Raw genomic sequence first — 24,070 nt, forward strand, 5'->3', positions numbered from 1 at the left:
TGTATGTATATATATATATATATATATATGGAAGGATAAGAGTGTCTGTTATATATATGTATGTATATGTATACCTATTTTATCAATTTTTAAAAAAACAAATTTTGCTGTAGTCCGTCAAATGTTGAAGAGAAGCAAAAAATCCTGAAAGCAGCAAGAGACAAACAATCTAATACAGACAAGGGAAATCAAGTAAGACTCGCCTGGAGGCGAGAAAGCAGTGATATGATATATTCCAGATCCTGAAAGAGAAAGGCTTCCAGCCAATAATTTTGTACCCAGCCAAACTGTCCTTCAAAACTGAGGGAGAGATTAAAGTTTTCACGGACAAAGAAGTCCTGAAAGAATCTGTCAACAAGAGACTGGCCCTACAAGAAATACTGAAAGGAGTTCTGTTGGCTGAAAAAAAAAGACAGGAGAGGGAGGTCTGGGGGAGGGCACAGAATTGAAGAGTACCACTGAGAGCGATTTAAAGAATACAAAGAGAAAGAGGGAAAAGAATATATAGATCTGATAAATAAAATAAAAAAGATAAGATGGTGGAATCAAGAAACGCCTTTTCAGTAATAACTTTGAATGTTAACAGACTAAATTTACCAGTGAAAAAATACAGATTGGCAGAATGCATTAAGAAACATAATTCAGCTATATGCCACTTACAAGACACTCATCTTAGACACAAGGATACAAATAGATTGAAAGTGAAAGGATGGAAAAGATTTTCCATGCAAGTTGTAACCAAAAGAAAGGCGGAGTAGCTATACCAATATTGGACAAAATCAACTTTAAATGTAAAGACATCATAAGAGACAAAGAAGGACACTATATATTAATTAAAGGGTCAATTCACCAAGAAGATATAACAATCATAAATATTTATGCTCCCAATCAAGGCACTCCAAAGTACATGAGACTGACGTTGGCAAAACTGAAGGGAGCAATAGATGTTTCAACAAAAATAGTAGGAGACTTCAATACACCATTCTCTTCTACAGATAGAACAACCAGACAGAGAATCAACAAGGAAATAGAGAAGTCAAATAACTTGATAAATGAATTACAGCTAACAGACATGTATAGGTCATTGCACTCCAAAGCACGAAGTTGCATGCTATGAGCTATGTTCAAAAGGAAACCATCAGCACTACCACAGCCACAGCAGAGGTAAATAATGGGGTGAGGGACAAGAGTTAAGAGGAGATTTAGATTTCCTATTTGGTAAGGACGTGTTTATTGGTTTTCTGTCTCTTGGGAACAATTAAATTATCTAAAATTGAGAATGTTGATGGACTGTGGACTTTGGTCCCTCTACGTGATGCCCGACAAATGCAGGTGGCTGAAGGACGCACTGATGGAGAAGTAGACTGGCGAACGATGGTGAACTAAGGTTGTGCTGCTACAGAAAGGAACAATATCGTGAGGCATGTGACGATGTAAATGAACCTGTGGGACATTTGATGAGACAAAATAAGCCAGAAACAAAAACAACAATGTTATGGTTACCTTTAGAAAATGCTTGTAAGAAAACAGGGGCCTAGATCGTAAGCTTTTAGAGCAGATACATTAAGTCCAGAGTGGTGATTATTATTTATGGATTTTGAGAGGCTGTTTTATATATATAACCTGATATTTAGAGATAAGAATGAAGCTGAACAGGTTGGGGTTAAAGTAATTCAGAGCAGAGGGGTAAGGAAGACAGTGTCTTTATTTTAGAACCACACATTCCATTGATCTTTGAGACCAATGAAAGAAAGGTTTATTTGATCTGGAACTGAAATTTTCTGTAGTGCATAATCTAATTCAACCTATCTGCATAGCTCATTTGAACAACTGAAACACAGGAAGCCCAGAATAAGGAAGAGGTTCTTTAATCCTGTATAGATTATTGTAATGCCTGGTAACATCCTAGAATATGTCAAGGAGATAATTTAAAAGTATTGGCAAAATCCTCTGAGGGAGGGGAGAAAGATTATGGAACTATTAAACCTTACCATCAGGAAATCCCCGGATACTGTGTCACAATTCAGGGGTATCCAAATCAATAGGCCATGCCCTCGATCATGAGGCTCACTCTTGTGAAGCTTATGTAGGTAGCGGAGAAGCTTAGCCTACCTATAGGCATGCCTAAGAATTACTTCTGGAGGACCTCGGTTTTTGCTCAGATGTGGCTTCAATCTCTCTAAGCCCAACTCTGCAAGTGAAATAATTGCCCGCCCCCCTACGTGGGACATGACATCCAGGGGTGAAAGTCTCCCTGGCGACGTGGGAGATGACTTCCAGGGATGAATCCAGACCTGGCACCTTGGGATCAACAATTCCATCCTGACCAAAAGGGGGAAAAGAAGTGTAATAAAGTATCAGTGGCAGAGAGAGTTCAAATAGAGTCGAGAGGCTACTCTGGGGGTTGCTCTTATGCCAGCTTCAGGTAGACCTTGCTACCTGTCATAACCTGTCAACCCCCAACCAGGACCATTCCAGCCAATCCTAAAGAACACCTAGGGCGATATATAAGATTCCACAAGGGTTCCAGGCACTAGAGTAACTTTCCAGAAACCTACAACCTCCAGATGGGTCCCTGGTCCAGATAAATCCTGAAACTTAGCTCAGTCTTTCCAGAACATCAGATAGTTTCATCTCCCTACCCCATATTAGTGACAGACCCTTCCAATATCAAAAATTTAGAATTGCCATAGCCCAAACAAGCCTAAAGAGAGGTATGGAAATATCAAAGGTGATGGTAGAATTATACATAGAAGATAGGACTTAACAAAGGAATATGAATGCTGAATCATTAAATTGATATCTCTTTTAGTCTCCAATATTTTTGAGCAGCTAGAAGTAAAAACCTAAAATTGTGAAATATGCCAAAGTCTGAAATACGTTCTACAACTAAAAAAAAATGATGGTGATGAATGCACAGCTATGTGCTGATATTGTGAGCCACTGGTTGTATACTATGTACGAACTGTATGTGTGCAAAGATGTCTCAATAAAATTAATTTTAAAAAAAAGAACAACAACAAAACCACAAAATCTTGAAGCCTGCTTAGTAGGTTGGTGTTGATAGTGGAATAGATGTAGCAATTTCTGAAGCTATTTTGTATATAGCATAACATTGAGCAAATGAATAAATACATGAATACTTTGGGAATCCAGAGCTCTCGTTGTGGGAGATGGGAGATGCAAATGAGGATTGGGAGAAAGAACCCCGTAGCTCTGAATTAGAATGAAAGAGGTACCATTTGCAAACTCATGATTGAAAATAGTTGAACTGCTCTTTTTCGTGGCACCTAGGAGGTAGTTGGCTGCCTCAGCATAAAGCTGGACATCTGCTTCCCAGCCAGTGGCTGCCAGGAGCTCATTGAAGTGGAAGATGAATGCAAACTTGGTACCCTTTATGAGCAGTGAACGGCCACAGAAGTTGCTGCCGATGCTCTGGGCGAATGGTGGAAGGGTTATGTTGTCTGAATCAGTGGTGGAAACAACAAACAAGGTTTCCCCATGAAACAGGGCGTCTTGGCCCACGGCTCTGTCTGTCTCTTGCTGAGTAAGGGGCGTTCCTGTTATGGACCAAGGAGAACTAGAGAAAGAAAGTGCAAATCTGTTCAAGGTGATTGTATTGTGTGTGCCAATCTGTGTGTGCTCAACCGTTATTGTTTAAAAAAGAGAGAAGGAAATTCCTGGACTGACTGATACTACTGTGCCTTGTCACCTGGGGCCCAAAAGAGCTAGCAGATTCAGCGTCTGGCTACTTCACATGTCCGGCAACATCAACATCAGAATACTAAGAAAAATAAGGAGGAGGCCACAGGATATGCTAAACTTTTGGCCAAGAGAATAAAGGAGGCTAAAGAAAAATGCCGGGAACAGATTGCCAAGTGACAGAGGCTGTCCTCTCTGAGAGCTGCTAGGTCTGAGTCCAGTCTGAAATAAGATTTTCTAAGAGTTACAAATAAATAAGATCAGACATTAAAAAAAAGAAGTTGTGCTGTGCATAGCTGTTTAATAGCTTTATTGAGATTTAATTCCCATACCATACATTTTGTCCCCTTAAGATATACAACTCAGTGACTTTCGGCATAGTCACATTGTTGTCCAACCATCACTGCAATCGATTTGCGAACATTTTCACAACTCCTAAAAGAAACCCCGCTGCCTTGGCCATCACTCCCACCGCCTCCCACCCCCGAGCCCCTGCCCACCACGAATCTACTTTCTGTCCCTGTGGATGTGTCTGTCCATGGCGTATAAATGGAATCATCCATGTAGACCTTTGCTGTCTGGCTTCTTTCATTGAGGGTGATGTTTTCCAGGTTCACCCACACTGTGCATGTGTCAGGACTTCTTTTTTCTTTTTTGGTGCGTGGTCTGGGAATTGAACCCGTGTCTTCTGCATGAAAGGCATGCGTTCTACCGCTGAACCACCTGTGCACCCAGGACATCAGTTATTTTTACTATCTAATGTGTACACACTGTTTTGTGTACAGCTTTTCTCACCTATTTGTATATCTCAGCATATGTCCATGACTTTAAATACTCACTTCCAACATTAGGTTTAATTGTTGTCTGGCAGTCTAGGGAAGTAGCACCGTGTGCTGACCCCCTGCCCTGCCCTTGAGTCATCCTGTTCTTACATTAACAGTGTCCATCAGGCAAGACGTCACCCTCAGTCAGGGACTGCTGCCAAGGCTCTGGGCTTGACTGAAAGAGGCTATAGACGCTTCTGGCTCCAGAACCTACTGACTTCATGACTTAATTAATGTAAACGAAACCAAATTAAATGAAATTAAATTTTGAGGGCTCGAAGTGTACCAGGTGCTTTGCTAAGCATTTTCTTGACCTCACTTCACTTCATGATCAAAACCTATGCACGAGGTTCTCAGGTTAGTCTCATTTTACAAATGAAAGAACTGGGGCTCAGAGAGGTTAAGGCACATGCCCAAGGCCACACAGCATACAATGGCAGAACCAGGATGGGACCCTGCACCCTCATGTTTATCTATCACTGTTTCTGGGGCAGGGTGACTCTGCTCTTCTCCCAGGGCTAATTCCTGGAAGGAACAAGCTCCTGTAGCTCATGCTGACTCCTCTTCTCTCCCCTGGACTTTTGCTGGTCTGGGGGAAACTTCTTCCATGCACACTGCAGAGGGCTCTCCAGTACGGGTTTTAGCCATGCTTCCAGCCTGTGAACAGGGAAACAGGGATTTGAACTTAGGTCTGCCTGACTCCGGAGTTGGGGTTCCTTCTGATATTCCCCACAGTCATTGTGTGTCTCCATCATCATTTGTGCCATATTTCACATCACCTCTATTAACAGTCACAAATTCATGTTTTGTATAAAATCAACTCACTCTTTACTTAACTCGTTTGAAAGGAAACATCTCAGGATCCAATGAAAAGCCAGCATTGCTTGCTGCAATTAGAAGACAGTGGTTGAAGATAAAACAAAGGAAATCAAACAAAGGTCTGAAACTCTAGCCAGATCATATTTTAAAATATTAGGCGTAAAAGACATAGCACCTAACTGAGACGTTCTCCAGGACACAGGCAGAAAGAGTGGAAGAGAAAAAGGAATTAATTTTCTCCCCAGTGTGATTCAGGACTGTGTCCCATAAAATCATTGCACCCCTGGCCTCTGGACCCCTTGCTCTGGGAAACACCACATGTTCATGTCACAAAGCCCTCGGGGACAAACCCCAAGACCCGGCCCCTGTCTCAGACCACCCTGGGCTGAGAGATGCTACTGCCCACCCAACTTGGGATTTCAGAGCCTTTATCATGCTCTCTTGAGAATTGATTAGCTTCCGTGGAACCAGTCTAAGAAGCTGAGCAGGTATGTTTTAAAGCCTGCCATGTGAGCCATCTGCTGCTTTGAAACTAGCAGAGAGGAGGTAGTACTGGGAAAGGTAGCTCTGGCCACGCTTTTAAATTGCTCTTTATTGTCCCTTAAAAATGTCTCGGTAACTTCACTTTCAAGTCACTCCACCTGCACATTGAAAGAGGGACGTCGAGCAGGTGGGCGTGGGCTTAAGTGTCCCATCGCTGCTGTGACTCCACGGGAGTCAACGATTTATTAAGGAGGTGACAGCAGGGAGATGGCTGTCCTTTCTGAAAGGCTCCCTCTGGTCTGGGGGCCCTTGCACACGGCTGTCCCCTCTGCCCGCAGAGCTGTCCTCCCGCCGTCACACCTACTACTGCCATTCCCATCTGCTGACGCCAAACCCTGGCTGCCCACGGGGTCGGGCAGGGGCTTTGAGACGGTGCCGACCAATTAATTTCCTGTCTCCAGGGGTGGATCGTGGCTTCAGCTCCCCAGGCCGTGGCAGGCACAGAGAGCTACCGAGTCTAGTAAAGCCCCCGCATCCTCAGCCCTCAGCCACGGGACTCATGCTCAGATCAGTTCGTGTGCCCACTCTTGCAGCAGGCACTCTGTAGCTTTTTGCTTGGCATTTATGTCTAATATACTTAACTTGCTTGCCACCACCCCCCCACCCCCCGCCGCCTTGTTGCTGAGGCAGGGTCGGAGAGGAACTCTCTGTCTTGTTCAGCAGCTCATTCCTTTGCCTTGGCAGGCCCTGCCACTAAGAGGTGCTCATTAAGCACTTGAATATTTCGAGAGAATAGATGGATGGAAAGTGGAAGGCAGGTTCTCTAAAAGGATATGGGTCCTCTCGCAGCCTTTAAAACATTTGCCAAGTAAGAAGTGCTTGCCACGCAAAGCAGGTAGTCATGAGTTATACTGAAAAGCCCGAGGCCTGCCCACTGCCCCAGATTCTCTGCAGGTCTGTGCCAACTGGGGGCAGAGAGGAGGTAGGGCTGGCAGGGCCTCTGGGCACCCTTGGCCCTTTGTGTTGGGTGGTGTGGGGGTGTCCAAGGCAGGGCTCAGCTGGGGAGGGGACCAGGTGGGGAGGGAAATGGGCATGTCCAGACAGCTCTGAACCGGCTTCCCTGCCCTCCCCCAGGTGGCTCCCTCTGGCCTCGGAAGTGGGGTCCATAGCACTGACTTCCCTCCCGACACCCTCTGTCCATAGGGAACAATCACAGGAGGCCATAAAGGGGGTAGCTTCAGCTGCCTCTTCAGGAGATTTGCTTTCTGCCCTCCAAATGCAAAAATATAGACAGATGTAAGAAGCTATCATTTATGGAGAGTTCAGTATGTCCCAGGGGTCCTGCCTTGTGCTTGGCACTTTGGAAGGCCCTGATCTGGCCTTTCTCCAGCAGAGCTCTTTCTCCCCAGGGTGAGGGGGTCTTGCCCACCCAGAGTGGCACCCTCCCCCACCCCAACCATGCTCCAGATACCTGGGATCTGAGAACTCCCTGCCCAAATGGCCCCGGGGAGAGCTTCAAGTGCTGCCTCTGTCCTCTTAAAAGCAGACTGCACCACTGCTGTGCTCACTCCAAATTCACAAGGTGGCCAGGGTTGGCTGTGGTTTGCTTGTGCTAGCTGGGTGTCCATATAGCTTGCAGGCAAGGGATAGAGCTGGGCGTGGGGAAGAGAAGGGGCCAGAGGCCAGGGTTTGGCTCTCGCTGGGTCGCCCTATCCCAGCTCAGAACTCCAAGGAGTCCCAGAATTGTATATTCATACCCCTCCTTCCAGACTTGCACTGTGCACTAGAATGTTCTGCAGTAATGGGAACCTCTTCTGTCTGCACCACCCGACACGTTAGACGCTGGCCACGTGTGTTGTTGGGCTATTGAAATGTGGCCAGTGCGATGGAGGGACCAAATGATCAATTTAATTTGCTTTAATGAATTTAAAATTAGATCGGGATAGCCTCACGTGGCTGGTGGTTGCTGTCTGGAAAGCTTGGTTGTGCAACATTGAGAAGGAATAATGTTTGTCAGAGCAGGGGAGAGAAGGGTATTTCACTCATGAATTTGCTTGATGTAGTTGGACCTAACTCTGCCCTGAGCCCTACAGATTTCAGCTGCTGCCTGTTTTGTGTGCTTCTTCTCATCTAATCACATCATCACGTCCTTCAGAGGTGTTTAATATTCCCAGTCCACAGTTGAGAAAGTGACTTGCCCAATGTGTCAGGATTACTCGTGGGATTTGAGTACATGCCCATCTGGCTCCCAGTTTCTGTCCTCAGTGTGTCTTGCATTGTACAAGGTGTTTCCATGGCTGCTGTTTAATTTAATCCTAACCCTGATCCTCCACGGCAGGTCAGAGCAGCACCGGCCGCTCACCACCCATAGGCGGCTCACCACCCATATGTGCCGCCAGCCCAGAAGTTATGAGTCACCCATTTCACAGAGGAGGGCACAGGCTCAGCAAGGTGAAAGGGTCTTCTCCATACCTGGGGCTGCCTGATCCCAAAGCCAGCATGTGAGCGATGATAAAGATTACCGCTTCTCCTGGGAATTTAGTATTTTCAAGGCAAGCCTGCAGGGCTTTGTTAATTCTGGCTGGAAAGAAGTTTCTTCCCCACACTGAGCATGATGCCGCCCAAAGCTGAGTCAGGTTTGTTACTGCCTCGGTGGAAAAAAAATTCCCATTTTATCCCTCAATCTGTCTGGCCAGTTTCAGTTGGAGGTCTGTGGCTTCTCTGCAGACCAGCTCGCTGAGGATCAAGTCCGGGACACACCTGGGAGGCTTTGTTGCTGTCACCAGCCCTGCAGGCCCCAGCGTGGCCTCTGACCTGGTTTATAGGGGCTTGCTATCGGAGGCACCGAGATCTCCTGCTTGTAAGAAACCACTGATGTGCCTGGCACTGGGTCCTTTTCCATGCACTTCATCTCTTTTCGATCTTAGAACCACCCTGCAAAGCAGATGTTTCTCCCCTTAACAACTGAAGGAGAAGCCCCATCGAGTCATGCATTCATTCAGCAGTTATTTACAGGGAGCTGACTATATGCCATGAGCTTTCCATGTCCTTGCTCTCCCTGAGAAGACAAGCATGAAAGACAATATCCACCCAGCAGATATTTACAGCTCTGAGGAATGCCTTGCAGAAAATACAGATTGAGTCATCAGGAAAGACCTCTCTGTGCAGGGGGTGCTTGAGCTGAAACTCACAGGCTGGGAACAGGTCAGCCTCAGGGCCTTTGCACCTGCTTTGCATCTGCCTGCAATACTGTTACTTCCAGGAAGAGGATTTACAATGCAAAGGCTTGGGGCCCCAGGCTCCCGCTCCTTCCTCTGTGGCTTTGAACAGGTCACCTTCCCTTTCTGGATCTCAGTTTCCTTTTCTAGAAATTGAGGGAGATTGAACTAAGCACATCTCTAAGGATCCTTGCAGTTTGACCTCAAAAATCCTAGAAACTTCCCTCCACTCCCAACAGATAACTGTTATAATGTAAATGGGTTTGTTTTAATTATTAAGTCTCATTTTGGAAAATTTAGAAAGGAGAGTTTGAATAGGAGACGTCAAACATATGGATAATCCTCCTGCCATCCCTGGGGACAAGGCCTGGGGTCTGGTTCCACAGTGTCCTCTAGTGCCGTCCCTGTACCCACTCCCAGCAGCATAACGACAGCCATAATAATAGCAGTGATCCTGCCATCAGCAGCAGCAGCAGCAGCTAGCATCTATTGGGCACACTCTGTTAACCGGGCGCTCTTGGAAACCCTTTGCATGGATCATCATATTTAATCTGTGCGGAACATTTCTATTATCACCCTCATTAGACAGATGAGGACATAGCTGAGGAGAGGCTAGGTGATTTGCTCAAGCTTCCAGAGCTTGGATGTGGGGGGAAATAGGAAGTAGTAGATGCTCAGTGGATATTTAATTGACCACATTAAATCCCTTTCTGGAATATACAAAGATGGCAGTAAAATACTGAATGGGGCAAAGCCTGGCTATAACTTGAGACCAAGAAATGTCCTTGAAAGCTCCTTTTCTTCAAGTAATTTTCATTGCATATTTATTTTCATTTCAGCACTGATCCATTTTCATAGGAAAAAATACGGGAAAAACAGATAAGCGTAGAGAAAGCAAATACTATCTCCCATAATCCCAGCACCCACTGTACTGTTAATGTTTGATCTTTTTCCCCCAGTCTCTTTTCTATGTAAAATTTTTTACATGGTTGGGCTCAGGCTGTGTATATAATTTGCTCTGCTGTTTTTTTCACTCAGCATTAATTCATAAGCATTTCTCATGTTATTATAAACTCTTTATAAACATCCTTTTAATGACTGATGCAGCCTTTAATAGGTGAATCATCCAGTATCTTAAAAGTGAGAACTCATTCTTATAAGCACAGTAATTTTACCTCTGAGGGCTAAGGTGGCCCAGAGCGGGAGGGAAAGAGCCCCGGGTTTAGGCCTCCTTGTTCCTAGCTGTGCAGTCCTGGGGAGCTCACTTCTTGCCCATTCTCGTTCTTTTTAAACTAAAAAAAAAGAATAACAACACAGTAGCTACTTCCCATCCTTAAGGTGAGGTGGAAACAAGATGATGTATGCTAAAGCATTATTTTAAGTGTACACGGCAAAGCAAATGTTTGCTCTGGATAACAAGGTCTCATTTTATTGCAAACGGGTTCTTTTCAGAATGCAGAAGTGGGCTCGAATTTAATCCAGCTGGCCTCCACAACAGCAAGAGCCCTCAAGGAAAAGGATGACCAAGTGTACTGCCAGCCTGAATTGCTTTGCAAAGGTAAAATGCAACCTCTAGCTGCGTTTGGAGAAGGGGCGGACTTTCGCGGAGATTCCTCGGGCATCTTTTTGTCGCACCTCCTTCCCTGGGAGAGGCAATGTGCCTGGGCAGGGACCTAGAAGAGGGCTCCTGGGATGTTGAGAAGCATTCAGGACTCACCTCTTTAATGTACCTTCACATTCCTCCCAGGAAGGCACTGGGGTGGCAGTTGACCCGCCGATTTTCCCAGCCTTCTGCAAATGCTGCGACTTCTTGAACTCGACTCTCTCTGTGTGCCAGGCAAAGTGCATTTGTAATTCGACCTCTACGTGCTCGCAGTGAGGCTGCCGAATAGATATTATCAACCCCATTTTCTAGCTGAGAAAGCTGGGCCTCAGGGAGGCTGAGTTGCACCCAGAACACAAATCCCCACAGAATGAAATTCTCAGCCTCAGCGCTGTGGATGTTTGGGGAGGGTAATTCTTTCTGGTGGGTTGTCCCGTGCACTGTGGGATGTTGAGTGGCATCTCTGGGCTCTGCCCCTAGATGCCTATAGCCTCTTCCCCCAAATGCCAGTGTCCCCTGGGGTGGGGGGAGGAGAGACCAAAACCCCAGTTGAGAAGCTCTGCCCTAGAATCCAAGTCTTTAAGGCCAGGGCCACGTGTGTGCGCTCACTGTGCATCACCAGGACGTGACAGGTCCAGCAGAGAGGGTGGATGCACTGGCTTTGCCTGAGGCTGTGCAACTAGAGAGTGGGAAAGTGTGGATTTCTTCGAGGGGCCTGATTCTATCGGCTGCCCCGTGCCAGGTTTAGGCATAGGAAGGACACATGATCTTTGTGGCCTCACCTAGGACAGCCTTAGATTTGGCCCCTGTGAATCTACTTCCTTCCCTAGAAGGAAGTCCAGGGATCCTGTGACCAGTCTGTGTGGCATTCCAGCCTCTTGGAGTCTCTAGAAAGAAATATGTAGATCTTTGTCCCAGATCCTCCTCCCTACGGGCAGATGGAGGGGGAAAAAATTATGGCCCTTTTATTCTGAGAAGAGCATTCTTGTTTCTTGTAGCAAACTCGGGCAATACCGAAATGTACAACTATGGACAAAGCACCTATAATGGTGTGCCCAAGACAGCGCTTTGGAGATTTCCATCCCATCTTTCCATCATGGATGAGTGGCTTAGCAGATGCCAGGCAACTTCTAGAGGCTTCTCAGATGTCCTCTCATGTGGTCCCAACAGCCTCATTTGTTATTATTGACATCGGACAAGTTTATGCTCATAAAGGGATTAGTTTAGGGCCTGGCTTAGGAGAGGTGGGTGCTACTAGAACAATTCTCAGAGGCAGGAGTTGCTACGTATTCTTATTTTAAAGATGAGGAAAGCAAAGCTAAGAGCAAGTAAGTGACTTAACAAAGGAGAGGCAGGAGAACCAGCACCTGACCCCAGGTTTCTCCAACTCAAAAGCCTGCAGCCTTAACATCTGCACTTATACTTTTATAAGATATATATCATACCTTCGAGAGGGTTCTAAAACTGCTTCTTTGTCTTAACCAATGCAACATGAGCATTTTCCCATATCCTGAAGATTCCTTCAAGAGCCTGGCTTTTAATGACTGCACAGAATTTCATTGCAGGGATGAATTAAACTTCACTTAGCCAAGTGCCTAGGGTTGGCCATTCATGGGGTGGGAGGTGGGGTCCTAGGTCAGGAACTGAGAGTGTCATGAGAAGTTTCAGGTCTAATTGGGGGCCACCTGTGGGCATCTTTCCCTCTTTTTAGTCTATGGATGGTCCCTTCTCTTCACATTCACTTTGACCTGTTTTTTTGAAGCTTCCTTCATTTATTTATTTATTTTTAAATATTTTTATTGATAAATCTTCACACATATACAGTCCATACATGGTGTACAACCAGCGGCCCACCATATTACCACACAGTTGTACATTCATCACCACCATAATTTTTTAGAACATTTGCATTACTCCAGAAAAGGAAATAAAAAGAAGAACTCATAATCCCATAGCCCCTGCCCCTCCCTCTCATTAACCACTAGTATTTCCACCTACCCAATTTATTTTACCCTTTGTCCCCCCTATTATTTATTTACTTTCTTAATCCATATTTTTACTCATTTGTCCATACCCTGGATAAAAGGAGCATCAGACACAAGGTTTTCACAATCACACAGTCACATTGTAAAAGTTATATCTTTATACAATCGTCTTCAAGAATCAAGGCCACAAGAACACAGCTCAACAGTTTCAGGTGTTTCCCTCCAGCCACTCCAATACACCATACACTAAAAACGAAAATCTATACAATGCATAAGAATAACCTCTAGGATAACCTCTCAACTCTATTTGGAATCTCTCAGCCACTGAAACTTTATTTTGTCTCATTTCTCTCTTCCCCCTTTTGGTCTAGAAGGCTTTCTTAATCTCTTGATGCTGGGACCCAGCTCACCCCAGGAGTTCCGTCCCATGTTGCCAGGGAAATTTACACCCCTGGGAGTCATATCCCACTTGGTGGGGGTTGGGGGGGCAGTAAATTCACTTCCGTATTGGCTTAGAGAGAGAGAGAGGCCACATCTGATCAACAAAAGAGGTTCTCTGGGTGATTCTTAAGCCTACTTAATTTTAAGTAGGCTTATTCTGTCCTTTGCAGGAATAAGTTTCAAAGGGGTGAACCCCAAGATCAAGGGCTCAGCCTATTGATGTGGTTGTCCCCATTGTTGGCAAGAATATCAGAAATTCTCCAAATGGGGAAGTTGAATATTTCCTCCTCTCTCCCCAGTTCTGCAAGGGGACTGTGGTAGTTAGATTCAGTTGTCAACTTGGCTAGGTGAAGGCACCTAGTTTTGTTGCTGCGGACATGAGCCAATGGTACGTGGACCTCATCTGTTGCTAATTACATCTGCAGTCGGCTAGGAGGCATGCATGCTGCAATGAATGACATTTGACTTAATTGGCTGGTGCTTAAATCATCTCAGCACTCACAGCTCAGCCCAGGCCTTTGGAGGTGCAGAAAGGAATTGCCCCAGGGAAAGCTGTTGGAACCCAAAGGCCTGGAGAGAAGGCCAGCAGAGATCACTCTGTGCCTTCCCACTAAGAAAGAACCTCAGTGGAAAGTTAGCTGCCTTTCCTCTGAAGAACTAACAAAATAAATCCCCTTTTATTAAAAGCCAATCCGTCTCTGATGTGTTGCATTCCAGCAGTTAGCAAACTAGAACAGGGACTTTGCAAACACTTCTTCATTCACTGCCCAAATGACTCTGGGATTTGGAAGCTTCTTAACTACCAACTTGTGGGACTGGGCATTTCCTTCCTATCTCAACATTCCATTCCCACTCCATCTTCAGCTGAGCCCCATAAGCAGTTATACCTCAAGGTCTGTTTTACAAAACCTTTCCCTGATGGGCATTTCCAGCTCTGCTTCCTCTGGACTGAGATGTTAAAGCTTCACCAGCAGTTGGGTCCAGTTACCTGGACTAGTTCATAAGAGGCTTTAGGGAGAATTTCATTTCAGTATTTGAACTTAGAAATTTAATTTAACACAACAGGTACATATAAGCATATATATTTATATAGAAACATTAAAAAATTTTTTCTTATAATAGTTACACTTAATGAAAAATTTAAAAGGTACATATAGAATATACACATAGAAAGAAATTACAATCCCAGTAATACTTCTAGGCTTTTTCTGTTTATTTTGAAGATAGATCTATAACTAGCCTTTAGCACTCAAGTAACCTTACAGTATGAACACTTTCTCATGTTATTGAAAAATAGTTTGTGAACATTGTTTTTACTTAATAAGTTGTTATATGAGTTCACCAGATTGATGTAACTATTCCCCACTGATGTTGCTTTAGATGGCTTCTCTCACATCCATAAGCATACCATGCATATATACACACAGACACGTGCACACAAATGCACACACATGCACACGTGCACAACCATACTCTTTTTAAAAGAGCATTAAGAAATTACAGTAGCCTCTGATTTTAACCATGCATTTTCCTTTGATTTTTATCTTGGATAATTAAAGATGTCTGTACTCTTAAAAACCCAGGTCAATCTTACCTTGTTCCTGAACCTTCTAATAGAGTCAGGTTAATTGTCAGATGTTCCCCTCCCCTTGCCCTTTGGCTTCCTTGTTCCAATGAGTTCCTATTTCCTTTGATCCGACCCTGGGCCTAACCCAAGCTCAGGAGCCCTGGGATTGGGAGCTGTCTTTGTGGAAAGGGTGCCCAGCCTTGCACCAAATGTGAGCAATCCCAGACCCCGTGACAGGGGCTTCATCAGCTGTGTCATTTCTCTCTAGGCTTGGAATTACCTCGGATTAATTATGCTCACAATGGGAAGCCATACCGATATGTCTTTGCTGCGGAAGTTCAGTGGAGTCCCGTCCCAACCAAGGTACTCATTCCTGGGTTATCACAGGCTGCCTTTCCCCGCAATCATGGTGAGTTCTGAGGGTTGGAGACTAGGTGAGGCTTGATCAGAAGAGGGGAGAGCAAAAGCGAGGTTTCCCTGGGGACAGGAGGTTGGTCAGACAGTGAGGCCAGTGTGGGGAAAAAATTGATTTCAAGAAATGAGGAACCACCCAAGAGAGGGAGTCATACTAAACTGGCTGAAGCTCAGACAACAGGTTGTGGCCAGAATTCATTTATTGATTTCTTTATTCTATATGCATCAACTGAGCCCCTACCATAAGCTGCAATGCAGTGGGTATGATGAGAAGGAAATGGATGGGGGCCCTGATCCCTGTCCTTAAGGAATTGGCCTTCTCAAGTCCCAGCAGAGAGGCGTAGTGAAACTTGGAGGTTGGTTTGGTTTTCCTAGCTCCTCTCTGCAGAGCACTCTCTCTGTCTGAAGGCCTGTGCTAAGTGTACCATCACCCCTGTCCCTTCAAATCTCCACTTTCAAATGACAAAATGGAAAGTCATTTTTAAAAATGCCGACAGTGCAGAAATGCACAATGCAAAAAATTAAGGTTCTCACACACACGATGCACACACCCGAGTCCCTCTCCACTAATCCCCAGCCTGGGGGGATGCAGACCTATGGGAGATAAAGAGAGTGCCAGGAACTTCCCCTCTCAGAACAACAACGGAATTGTATTCTACGTGAAAGGTTTGCCTCCCGTACATCAGTGTGCCAATTATCAGAGAAGTTCAGGATTTTTATTTTTAAAAGAACTCAGCGTGCAGTGTCAGCTTTGTGTTGGCCAAAGGACCTAAGCTAAAAGCGGGTGGAGAGAGGTCAGCTTAGCTCCTGTCGTTTCTGGGGCTCTGCTGTCACAGGGCTGGCTGGCATTGGGAGGACGTGCCAGCAGGCGTGCCCTGGCGCCATGTGGGCCTCGGTGCCCGAGGTCTAAGCCTGGTCTCAACACGCCTTTCACCTTTCTCCCTTTTGGATGCACAGATACTGAAATATGACCTGCGCACCAAGTCATCCTTAAATTGGGGAGAGGAGCATTGCTGGCCTGCGGAGCCCCTGTTCGTACCCACGCCGGGCAGCTGCGAGGAGGATGATGGTAAGGTTCGGAGACGGCCAGGCTACTCGCTGCCACTCCCAACAGAGGCAACCCTCGGGGACAGCTGACCCCCAGCTCACGCAGCTGGCACAGCTCCCAGGAGAGCCCATGTCCCACACTGAGCGACAGCACACGCCCCCGGGGCAGAGAACCGTGGTCTGAGAACCCATCGGCATGGCCAGATCGGAATCGTTTTCCCCCTACATTTCTGAGTTTGTTCGTTAACCCTTTATTTTCCGTAAGTGTGGCAGACGTTCCTTCCTGTTTGTCCTTTGTCGACCTTAATTTCAGTAGGGTTCTTCTGATTTGTTGATTTTCCCATTCTTCTAGTAAGTGGAAATCGGACCCAAGTTTTAAACTCTAAGTCTAGCCTTTTTGCAGAGTCCCTGGAAATGCATCTTTGTGGCCTCCCTCTTTTTCCCAGATTTTTACACGAACAAGTGCTCCTTCCCCGTCTTGCCTCAGCCTCAGCCTCAGAAATGTCCTTCCCGCATCCCTGGGGATGTCCAGGACCTTGGGTGGGGTCAGTGAGGGGGCACGCACACCTGCCGGGAGGGTGGCCCTCCACTGGGCCTGCCCCCTTCTTCCCTGCAGGTGCGAAGAGCATGGCTTTTCCCCTGGCCTGGTCTGCTGTGGATCCAGGCATGGCACTTCAGGCCAGAGACCCCCATGTCACTGTCACCTCATCAGTGGGGTACAGGCTGGCACGACCTCCTGCTGTGGCCCCTCTCCCGCTGGGCCAGTGCTCCATGCACATTCTCTCAGTGGAGAGGGAATGCCAGGGTCTTTGTGTGACCAAAGATGACACACCCAAGGCCACTCAGCCAAAGCAGGATTTGAATCCAGGCTGAGCTGACTGCCCCTGTGCTTGACCACTGTGCAACCCGGGAGGCCTAGGAGGAATCACTAGAGTTTACTGGATGCTGACTCCCTGCTGGAAGTTTATATGCATTATTTTATTTAACCCTCTGTCATCTGAGGGTGAGCACTTGGAGTAGTTCCATTTTAAGGAGGGTGGAAATGAGACTCCTGGGGTGCTACACATACAAGAGGGAAATTGGGCTCATTCAAATGCCATTTGAGTGCAATTAGCCCAAGCATAGCTGAATGTCATGTGTGATAAGCACAGCACCAAAACTAATTTTCTGTAGTTTCTACAAACTAGTAGGAAAATAGCCATTCTTCAACACATACAACAATCTACAATGTGCTTTCACAAACTACCAGGCCAGAGAGGCACCCAGCAATTTCTTGAGGGTAGGTCTGACGATCCCCACTCTACGAATGAAGAGACTGAGGTTCAGAGAGGTAAAGGGACTGGTCCAGCCAAGCTTTAGAGCCAGGTCTTCCCATTCCTTTCCCTTCTGTTTTTTCCCTTCTGCTCACACAGAATATCACATTCATTGCCCTTCTGTTCTGATGAGATACTTAAAGTCAAAAGTGACAGAGAGTCACAGCTGAGAAACTTACCCCTCTACCCGAAAGAGGTCCAAGGCTACATTTTTTACTGAGCATCTCTTTTTGTGCTCCCCAAAGGAATTATCTTATCAGCTGTCATCTCCACCGATCCTCTGAAACCGCCTTTTCTGCTTATTCTGGATGCCAAAACTTTCACGGAATTGGCTCGTGCATCTGTTGATGTGGAAATGCATCTGGACCTGCACGGGTTATTCATTCCAGACGTGGATGGGGAAGCGAGAAAGCAGGTGCCTTCCCAGGAACAGCAGGACGGGGCTTTGGTCGGGGAGGCGGCTGCACAGACCTGATGGAGCCGAGGCTTGTCTCCTAGGCAGCATCCTGCAGGGCTCTACACTTGATTCCTTTCTCTGGGCGGAGGGGGGTCCATCTTTCATTTTGTATGTCTTCCTTCTGTGGGTGCTTTCAGACAAGGGCATGGGAGATGGAGCTTGTCAGAATCTTTGCTTTCATTTTATTTTAGTCACAAAAACACTTGTTTGAAAGTCAATCAAATATTTATTAACTCCATAGCACTTCGAAGAAAGCCTCTTTTCTTTGTTACAAAGGCCTTGATCGTGAATCAGATATTGTATTAAATCACTATTATCAAGGGGTGCATGGGTAGAGCTCTCACCTGCCATGTGGGGTACCCAGGTTCTATTCCCAGCCCATGGACTCCAAAAAAGAAAAACAAAACCGCTAACCCATGAGAGAAGAAACAGATAAATATTAGTCATTGCTCCTTCTTCCCTCTCTTTCTCCTTCCTTCCCTCCCGCCTTCCTTCCTTCTAATGGACTAAATGAGACCTCTGGGAATTCTAGCTTTCTCAACCATGCCCTGTTAGTAAATTATGTGGCTGGGAAGGCATGCTGCATTGTGGTCATTCTGTGCAAGACATGGCATAATGCAAAATAATAAAAACTTTAAAGTCGATTCAGACCTCACTTTATTTTTACATGGCTTCTTTCCTCTGAAGTTCTTCTAAGGCAATAAATGAGAGTTGTAGAGCTAGACAGCTTGTAGCCAACAAGATGCCTTGTTGTACGACTGAGGAACGGGACTAACAGATTTGTGTTGGTCTCCCTTCTGCAGGCAGGGTTGAGGGGTGGGACGCTGACCCGACTAGCCAGGGTTGACTGAGTCCTGGGACCGTGGCTGACACGGGGAGTTCTTGCCTGATACTGAGAACCAGAACATGAGCCAAGTCGGCGCGCATGGCGGAAAGAAGGTTCTCCCAGCGTCATGCACGGCATGTCAGGTCAGGCATTTGGGCAGCAGGGAAAGGAGGTTGGTGTGTCTCTGAGCCAAGTGGCAATAGGGATGGAGGCAGTTGGGAACAAGTCAAGCCAGACTCCATGGGACAACTGGGAGCCCTGCGGACATCTGGTCCTCACATTGGTAGTTCACCAGGTGCCTGGTGCATGACTTAAAGAACCAAGGGCAGGCCAGATAATTCCCAGGCACCCACATCACTAGTTGAGGATGACTGGTATCTGCACCCAAATTCTATACCTGCCTCCTCCTGGAGCCTGAATTTTATTCAACCACCAACGGGGATTCCATGATGTGACTTGAGGCTGGGACAGCATCTCCAGTGGCCTTGGGTGGAATAACCCAGAGGCAGCCGTCCTCTCCAGGATGGCCTTGGCATTTGCCCTGAAGCCACCATGAAGCCACATTTAGCTTCTGCTCCAAGGTAGGCTCCATGAGGACAGGGAGTTGGGTATGTTTTTTTTTTTTAATTTAAAATTTTTATTGAGAGAACTGTAGATTCACATGCAGTTGTAAGAAATAATACAGAGAGAGAGCCCATTACCCTTTATGCAGTTTTCCCCAATGGTAACTGCTTGCAAAACTATTATACAATATCACTACCAGGATATTGATATTGATCCAACCCAGGAATCTTATTCAGATTTCCCCACTTTTATTTGCACTTGTGTGTGTGTGTGTTATATTCTACACAGTTTTCTCCTCTGTGTAGGCTGTGTATCCACCACCACAGTCAAAATACTGAATAGTTCCATCACCAGGGGGTCCCTTCTATTGCTCTTTTATACCCAGCCCCACCTCCCTCCTGCCCTGCATACCTTTCCCCAACCTCTGGCAATTACCATTTCTACAATTTTGTCATTTCAAAAATGTTACAATGGACTGCTACAGTATTAACCTTTTGGGATTGGCTTTTTGCCCCTCAGCAAAACTCCCTGGCGATTCGTCCAAGTTATTGCGTGTTGTGTATATTTTATTCAATACTTTATCCTCAGCAGCTAGAACGCTGCCTGGCACAATGCAGGCACCCAGTAAATATTTGTGGAACGAATGAATGGATGCCCAAAAGGCAGATCCAACTCCATAATGCACCAACAGGTAATGGGAATTTTCCCGAAGATCTCCTGGGAAGACAGAGAAGAGAGTTCACATACAACGCACACGGTAATACCCCCAATTCTCCACTATGTTTCCTCTTTCCCCTCCCCTGGGCCTCTGCCTGTCATCTCCAGCATTTCCATTGTCACCCTCAGCTTGTACACCCCAACAGAGACACGGACCCTGAGCTGGCAGAGCAGAGACCACTCTCTCTTTCTCAGAATTACCTCCAGCCACATGAAGATGGAGCAGGAGGAAAGATCAGCTAGGGTGGCCTAAGAAAAGCATCACTGAGGTCTGCATTTGGGTTGCAGGGAGGGAAAAAGAGTTGAAAAATGTGAAAAGTGAAAGACTTTCAATGCCTACTTCTTCTATTTCAAGTATTTGAGAAGAGGGTGTAATAAAAAGACATACTTCCCCACCTCTGTGCCACTCAATTCCGATTGCCAAATAGTTCCAGACCTAACCTTGACAAAAGGGTGCACTTCTGTGGGGAGGAAAAATATGTACATGGTTTGTTTACCTTGTTTAAAATGAGAGGTAAAATACCAGGCAGATGAGGAAGTCTGGTGCACCAAATCTGTTCCTCTCCGTTTCAAAAACACCATAGACTGAGATATTCAATTTATCCTGATCCTTAATTCCATCATATTTCACATGCAAACCAAGGGATCAGCTCAAACCTCCCCAAGATCTGAGATGCACTCTCCCTTTTTGAAGGAGCTGCTGGAAAGTCCATTTCATCCGCCAAGACTTCCTTGTTATGCTTCATGTGGGTGTAATCTTTGACCAGGAAGCTCTACAGGAAAAAATCACCCAGGCTTTGTTTATTGCTTTGATGAAACCATAGCATTTCCCAAGGGATGTAAGACATTCAAGTGTCGGGCACGCAGTAGGTGTTCAAACATTTACTGACGCCTAACTTTTCCCTTCCACGTTCCTCTAATTTGATTCCAATTCAGGAATAAACTGGATATGGACTTGGCCAAATCATTCTACAAGAAACATAAGTGCATTGGCGTCACATCTGCAGTATTGCTTCATTCTCCTTTTCTCCTAACCAACGCGGCCAGCGCCGGGCTGCCTTCCTTCAGAAGGTTGCTCCCTCAGGTTAAGCACAAACACCTTTGATCACTCCTGAAGCTGTTTAAAGACTGTTTGGGTGGTTTTTAAATGACCGGGGGAAGTCTTTCCCATGGCAGATCAGGACATGCAGGTGGAAAAGTCATCCTCATCTTCCTCATCGTGCAACAATGATGAAATCCATGGCCTCCACACTTCAACTCCCTGCTGGCAGTTTGTACACAGAGACCCCGCAGAGAAATATGCACCGGGCAGGCAGCACCAGCTGGGTGGCATCAGGAAGTGTCCTCTTGATGTAGGTTGGGCACCAGCAGAGAGACAGAATATTTTCCTGGGCACAGCCTGCATGGAGAGCTGGGGGAGCATTGTGTCTGGACAGGGTGGGAATGAGGAAGCCTCTTCTCTTCCTGGTTGGCAGGAAAGGCTTCCCGGGGAGGGTGGGACTTCAGGAGCTGCTCCAGAGCCACCTGGCAAGGGGTGGTCCCTGTGGGTTGGGTGCAGCTGGGGGTGAGGCGGCTGTGGGTTGACTGAGCCAAAGGACGTATAGAGTGAATTTCCCAAGAAAGGGCAGTGGAAAGAGCGAGAGAATTAGAGGAGGTTTTTTGTTTTGTTTTCTGATGAAAAAATACATCGTGATGATGTAGAAAGTATGGATAGGTTAAAAAAAAAAAAAAGGAATGGAGAAGATGCCTACAGTGCCACCATCCAGAGAGAACCATTGAAATCATCCTGGTGTGTTTTTTCCAGCATTTTATTTTCTTTCTTTCTTTTTTTTCCCCTCTGTGCACAGTTTTACATATTAGTGACTGGGTTATAAACCTACACGTCAGTTTATAACCTGTTGTTTTTCACTTAACATATGACACAAGCATTTTCCCAGCTCATTAAATTCATTAAATGGGTGCATCTTCAGGACATGGCAAGATGTACTTACCCAGCCACTCCACAACTGTTGGACACTTAGATTGTTTCCAATTTTTGGCTATTATAAATAACACCAAGGTAAGTAGATTTATATATGAAATTCCAGCATTTGATCCCCTCCCCCACCCTAAATTCAGGTGGTTGTTGTTATTTTCTTTGGCTAGATTCCCAAGGTGGGATTTCTGAGCCAAAGAGTAGAAGAACAAAGTTTTGGATGTTTTCCTTAAAGGCCAAAGGTTTTTGGCTTGATTCATAGGAAACTATGAAGTCGTTCTGGGATCTTACAGGTCAAATGGTCAAAATAGCTGTAGAGCTCAGAAAATACATTTCTCAAAAAATAGAAAAAATGTGTACATGTGTTACTGTAATTTTAGCTCAAATTTTCCCCACTTACTTTTTCCTATTCTTTCCTATCCCCCATATTCCCAACTGTATGTAAATACATATTGTTTTTTAAGCATACATTCCTTTCTTCTCTCCCTCCCTCCTTCCTTCCTTCCTTCCTTAATATACGATGGTGAACAAAACCAGTATCTCAGCTGTCCTCAGGGAGCGTCTAACAATGAAGGACCCAGCCCAGGGAGCGTCTAACAATGAAGGACCCAGCCAAGGAAACCACCATGACGCTGGGGAATGGGATTAAGAAGGGGGAGCATTCAGAGGGCACCAAATGCCGTCTTGGGACCCAGGAAGTTGATATGTTCACGATGATAGCAGGTAGGTAGCAAGGTGAAACTAAGGATTCAGATGGAGAAAGGGGCGTGTGTAAAAGCATGAAGTTGGGAGAGAACATGCTAAGTTTGGAAAACCTGAAGATGGGCCGTAGCAAAAGACAAAATTTCAGCCAGACCTTGATTTATGTGCACTCAACTAAAGACAAATGATCTACTTTTAACTAAAGAGAAGTCTTTGATGGCTTCTTCAAGGACAATCAAGGGCTAACGGTCACTTTTTAAAAATAATAGCTTTCTTATGATCTTATTCACATACCACAAAATCCACACTTTCAAAGTATATAATTCAGTGGTTTTTAGTATATTCACAGAGTTGTGCAATGTTCTAGTTTGCTAGTTGCTGGAATGCAACACACCAGAGACGGATTGGCTTTTAATAAAAGGGGATTTGTTTTGTTCTTCAGAGGAAAGGCAGCTAACTTTCAACTGAGGTTCTTTCTTACGTGGGAAGGCACAGGGTGATCTCTGCTGGCCTTCTCTCCAGGCCTCTGGGTTCCAACAACTTTCCCCAGGGTGATTCCTTTCTGCATCTCCAAAGGCCTGGGCTGAGCTGCAAGTGCTGAGATGAGGTATGCTGAGCTGCTTTTGGCTGTGCTACATTGAGCTCTCTCATTTAAGCACCAGCCAACTAAATCAAACATCATGTGTTGCAGCAGGCATGCCTCCTAGCTGACTGCAGATGTAATGAGCAACAGCTGAGGTTCACGTACCATTGGCTCATGTCCATAGCAACAGAACTAGCCACCTTCACCTGGCCAAGTTGATAACTGAATCTAACTACCACATGTAACCATCACCAAAATAGATTTTAGAATATTTTCATCACCACCCCAAAAACTTTGTACAACCACTGGTCTATGTGAGGCAGGGGTCCAACTCCATTCTTTTGCATGTGGATGCTCAGTTGTCCCAGCAGAACAGTCATCTTTTGGGGTTGATAAAATTCAAGGTAGAAACAAAAGATGTATCCCCTTTCTTCCTTCAGTGCCTGGAAGATGTCTCCTGGATCCAGCAAGAACAATGGTAAGGCAGCATCTCTGCTGGCCCTAGCAAGGCCATGCACCAGAGACCAGGAAGCCAATATGGAAGCCTCAGGCAGTGGGATTGGCATGGCTCTTCCTGCAGTTGAGGTTTAGTTATCTTCCTCCATCATCATCACTGGGTCCTGGTGAAGATCCAGGTAAGTCCAACACATCTGTGCTCCATTCACAAAGTCATAAATCCTGGTGGGATTGACCAGTATTTTCTTTATTTATGTGCATCACTTGTGTACTGAAGGACTGAGGACAGTTGACATCCCTGTAGATTATACCCCATTCCAGAGGTAGGAGAGGTGGTAGGTGGCTTTGGTAACCATGAAAGGCATGAATGTCTG

The 24,070-nt window shown here is 45.7% G+C and overlaps 1 protein-coding gene and 1 long non-coding RNA gene across 2 annotated transcripts in view; one reads left to right on the top strand and one right to left on the bottom strand.

Moving 5' to 3' along the window:
* The window catches only part of BCO1 (beta-carotene oxygenase 1), a 43,884-nt gene extending 25,331 nt beyond the window's left edge, over window positions 1-18,553 (top strand). The window contains exons 8-11 of the mRNA XM_077133121.1: window positions 10,499-10,604; window positions 14,911-15,005; window positions 16,014-16,125; window positions 17,662-18,553. Coding sequence (XP_076989236.1) covers window positions 10,499-10,604; window positions 14,911-15,005; window positions 16,014-16,125; window positions 17,662-17,891 — 543 coding nt within the window. The 3' untranslated portion in view covers window positions 17,892-18,553. The remainder of the gene's footprint in view (window positions 1-10,498; window positions 10,605-14,910; window positions 15,006-16,013; window positions 16,126-17,661) is intronic.
* Window positions 4,986-5,620, bottom strand: LOC143660387 (uncharacterized). Its single transcript, XR_013164001.1, has 3 exons — window positions 5,521-5,620; window positions 5,352-5,413; window positions 4,986-5,183 (listed from the first exon to the last, which is right to left on the bottom strand). It is a non-coding gene; the product is annotated as an uncharacterized LOC143660387 (long non-coding RNA).
* Window positions 18,554-24,070: the final 5,517 nt, after the last annotated feature.

This window comes from Tamandua tetradactyla, chromosome 16, assembly GCF_023851605.1.
Source record: "Tamandua tetradactyla isolate mTamTet1 chromosome 16, mTamTet1.pri, whole genome shotgun sequence".
Lineage (NCBI taxonomy): Eukaryota > Metazoa > Chordata > Mammalia > Pilosa > Myrmecophagidae > Tamandua > Tamandua tetradactyla.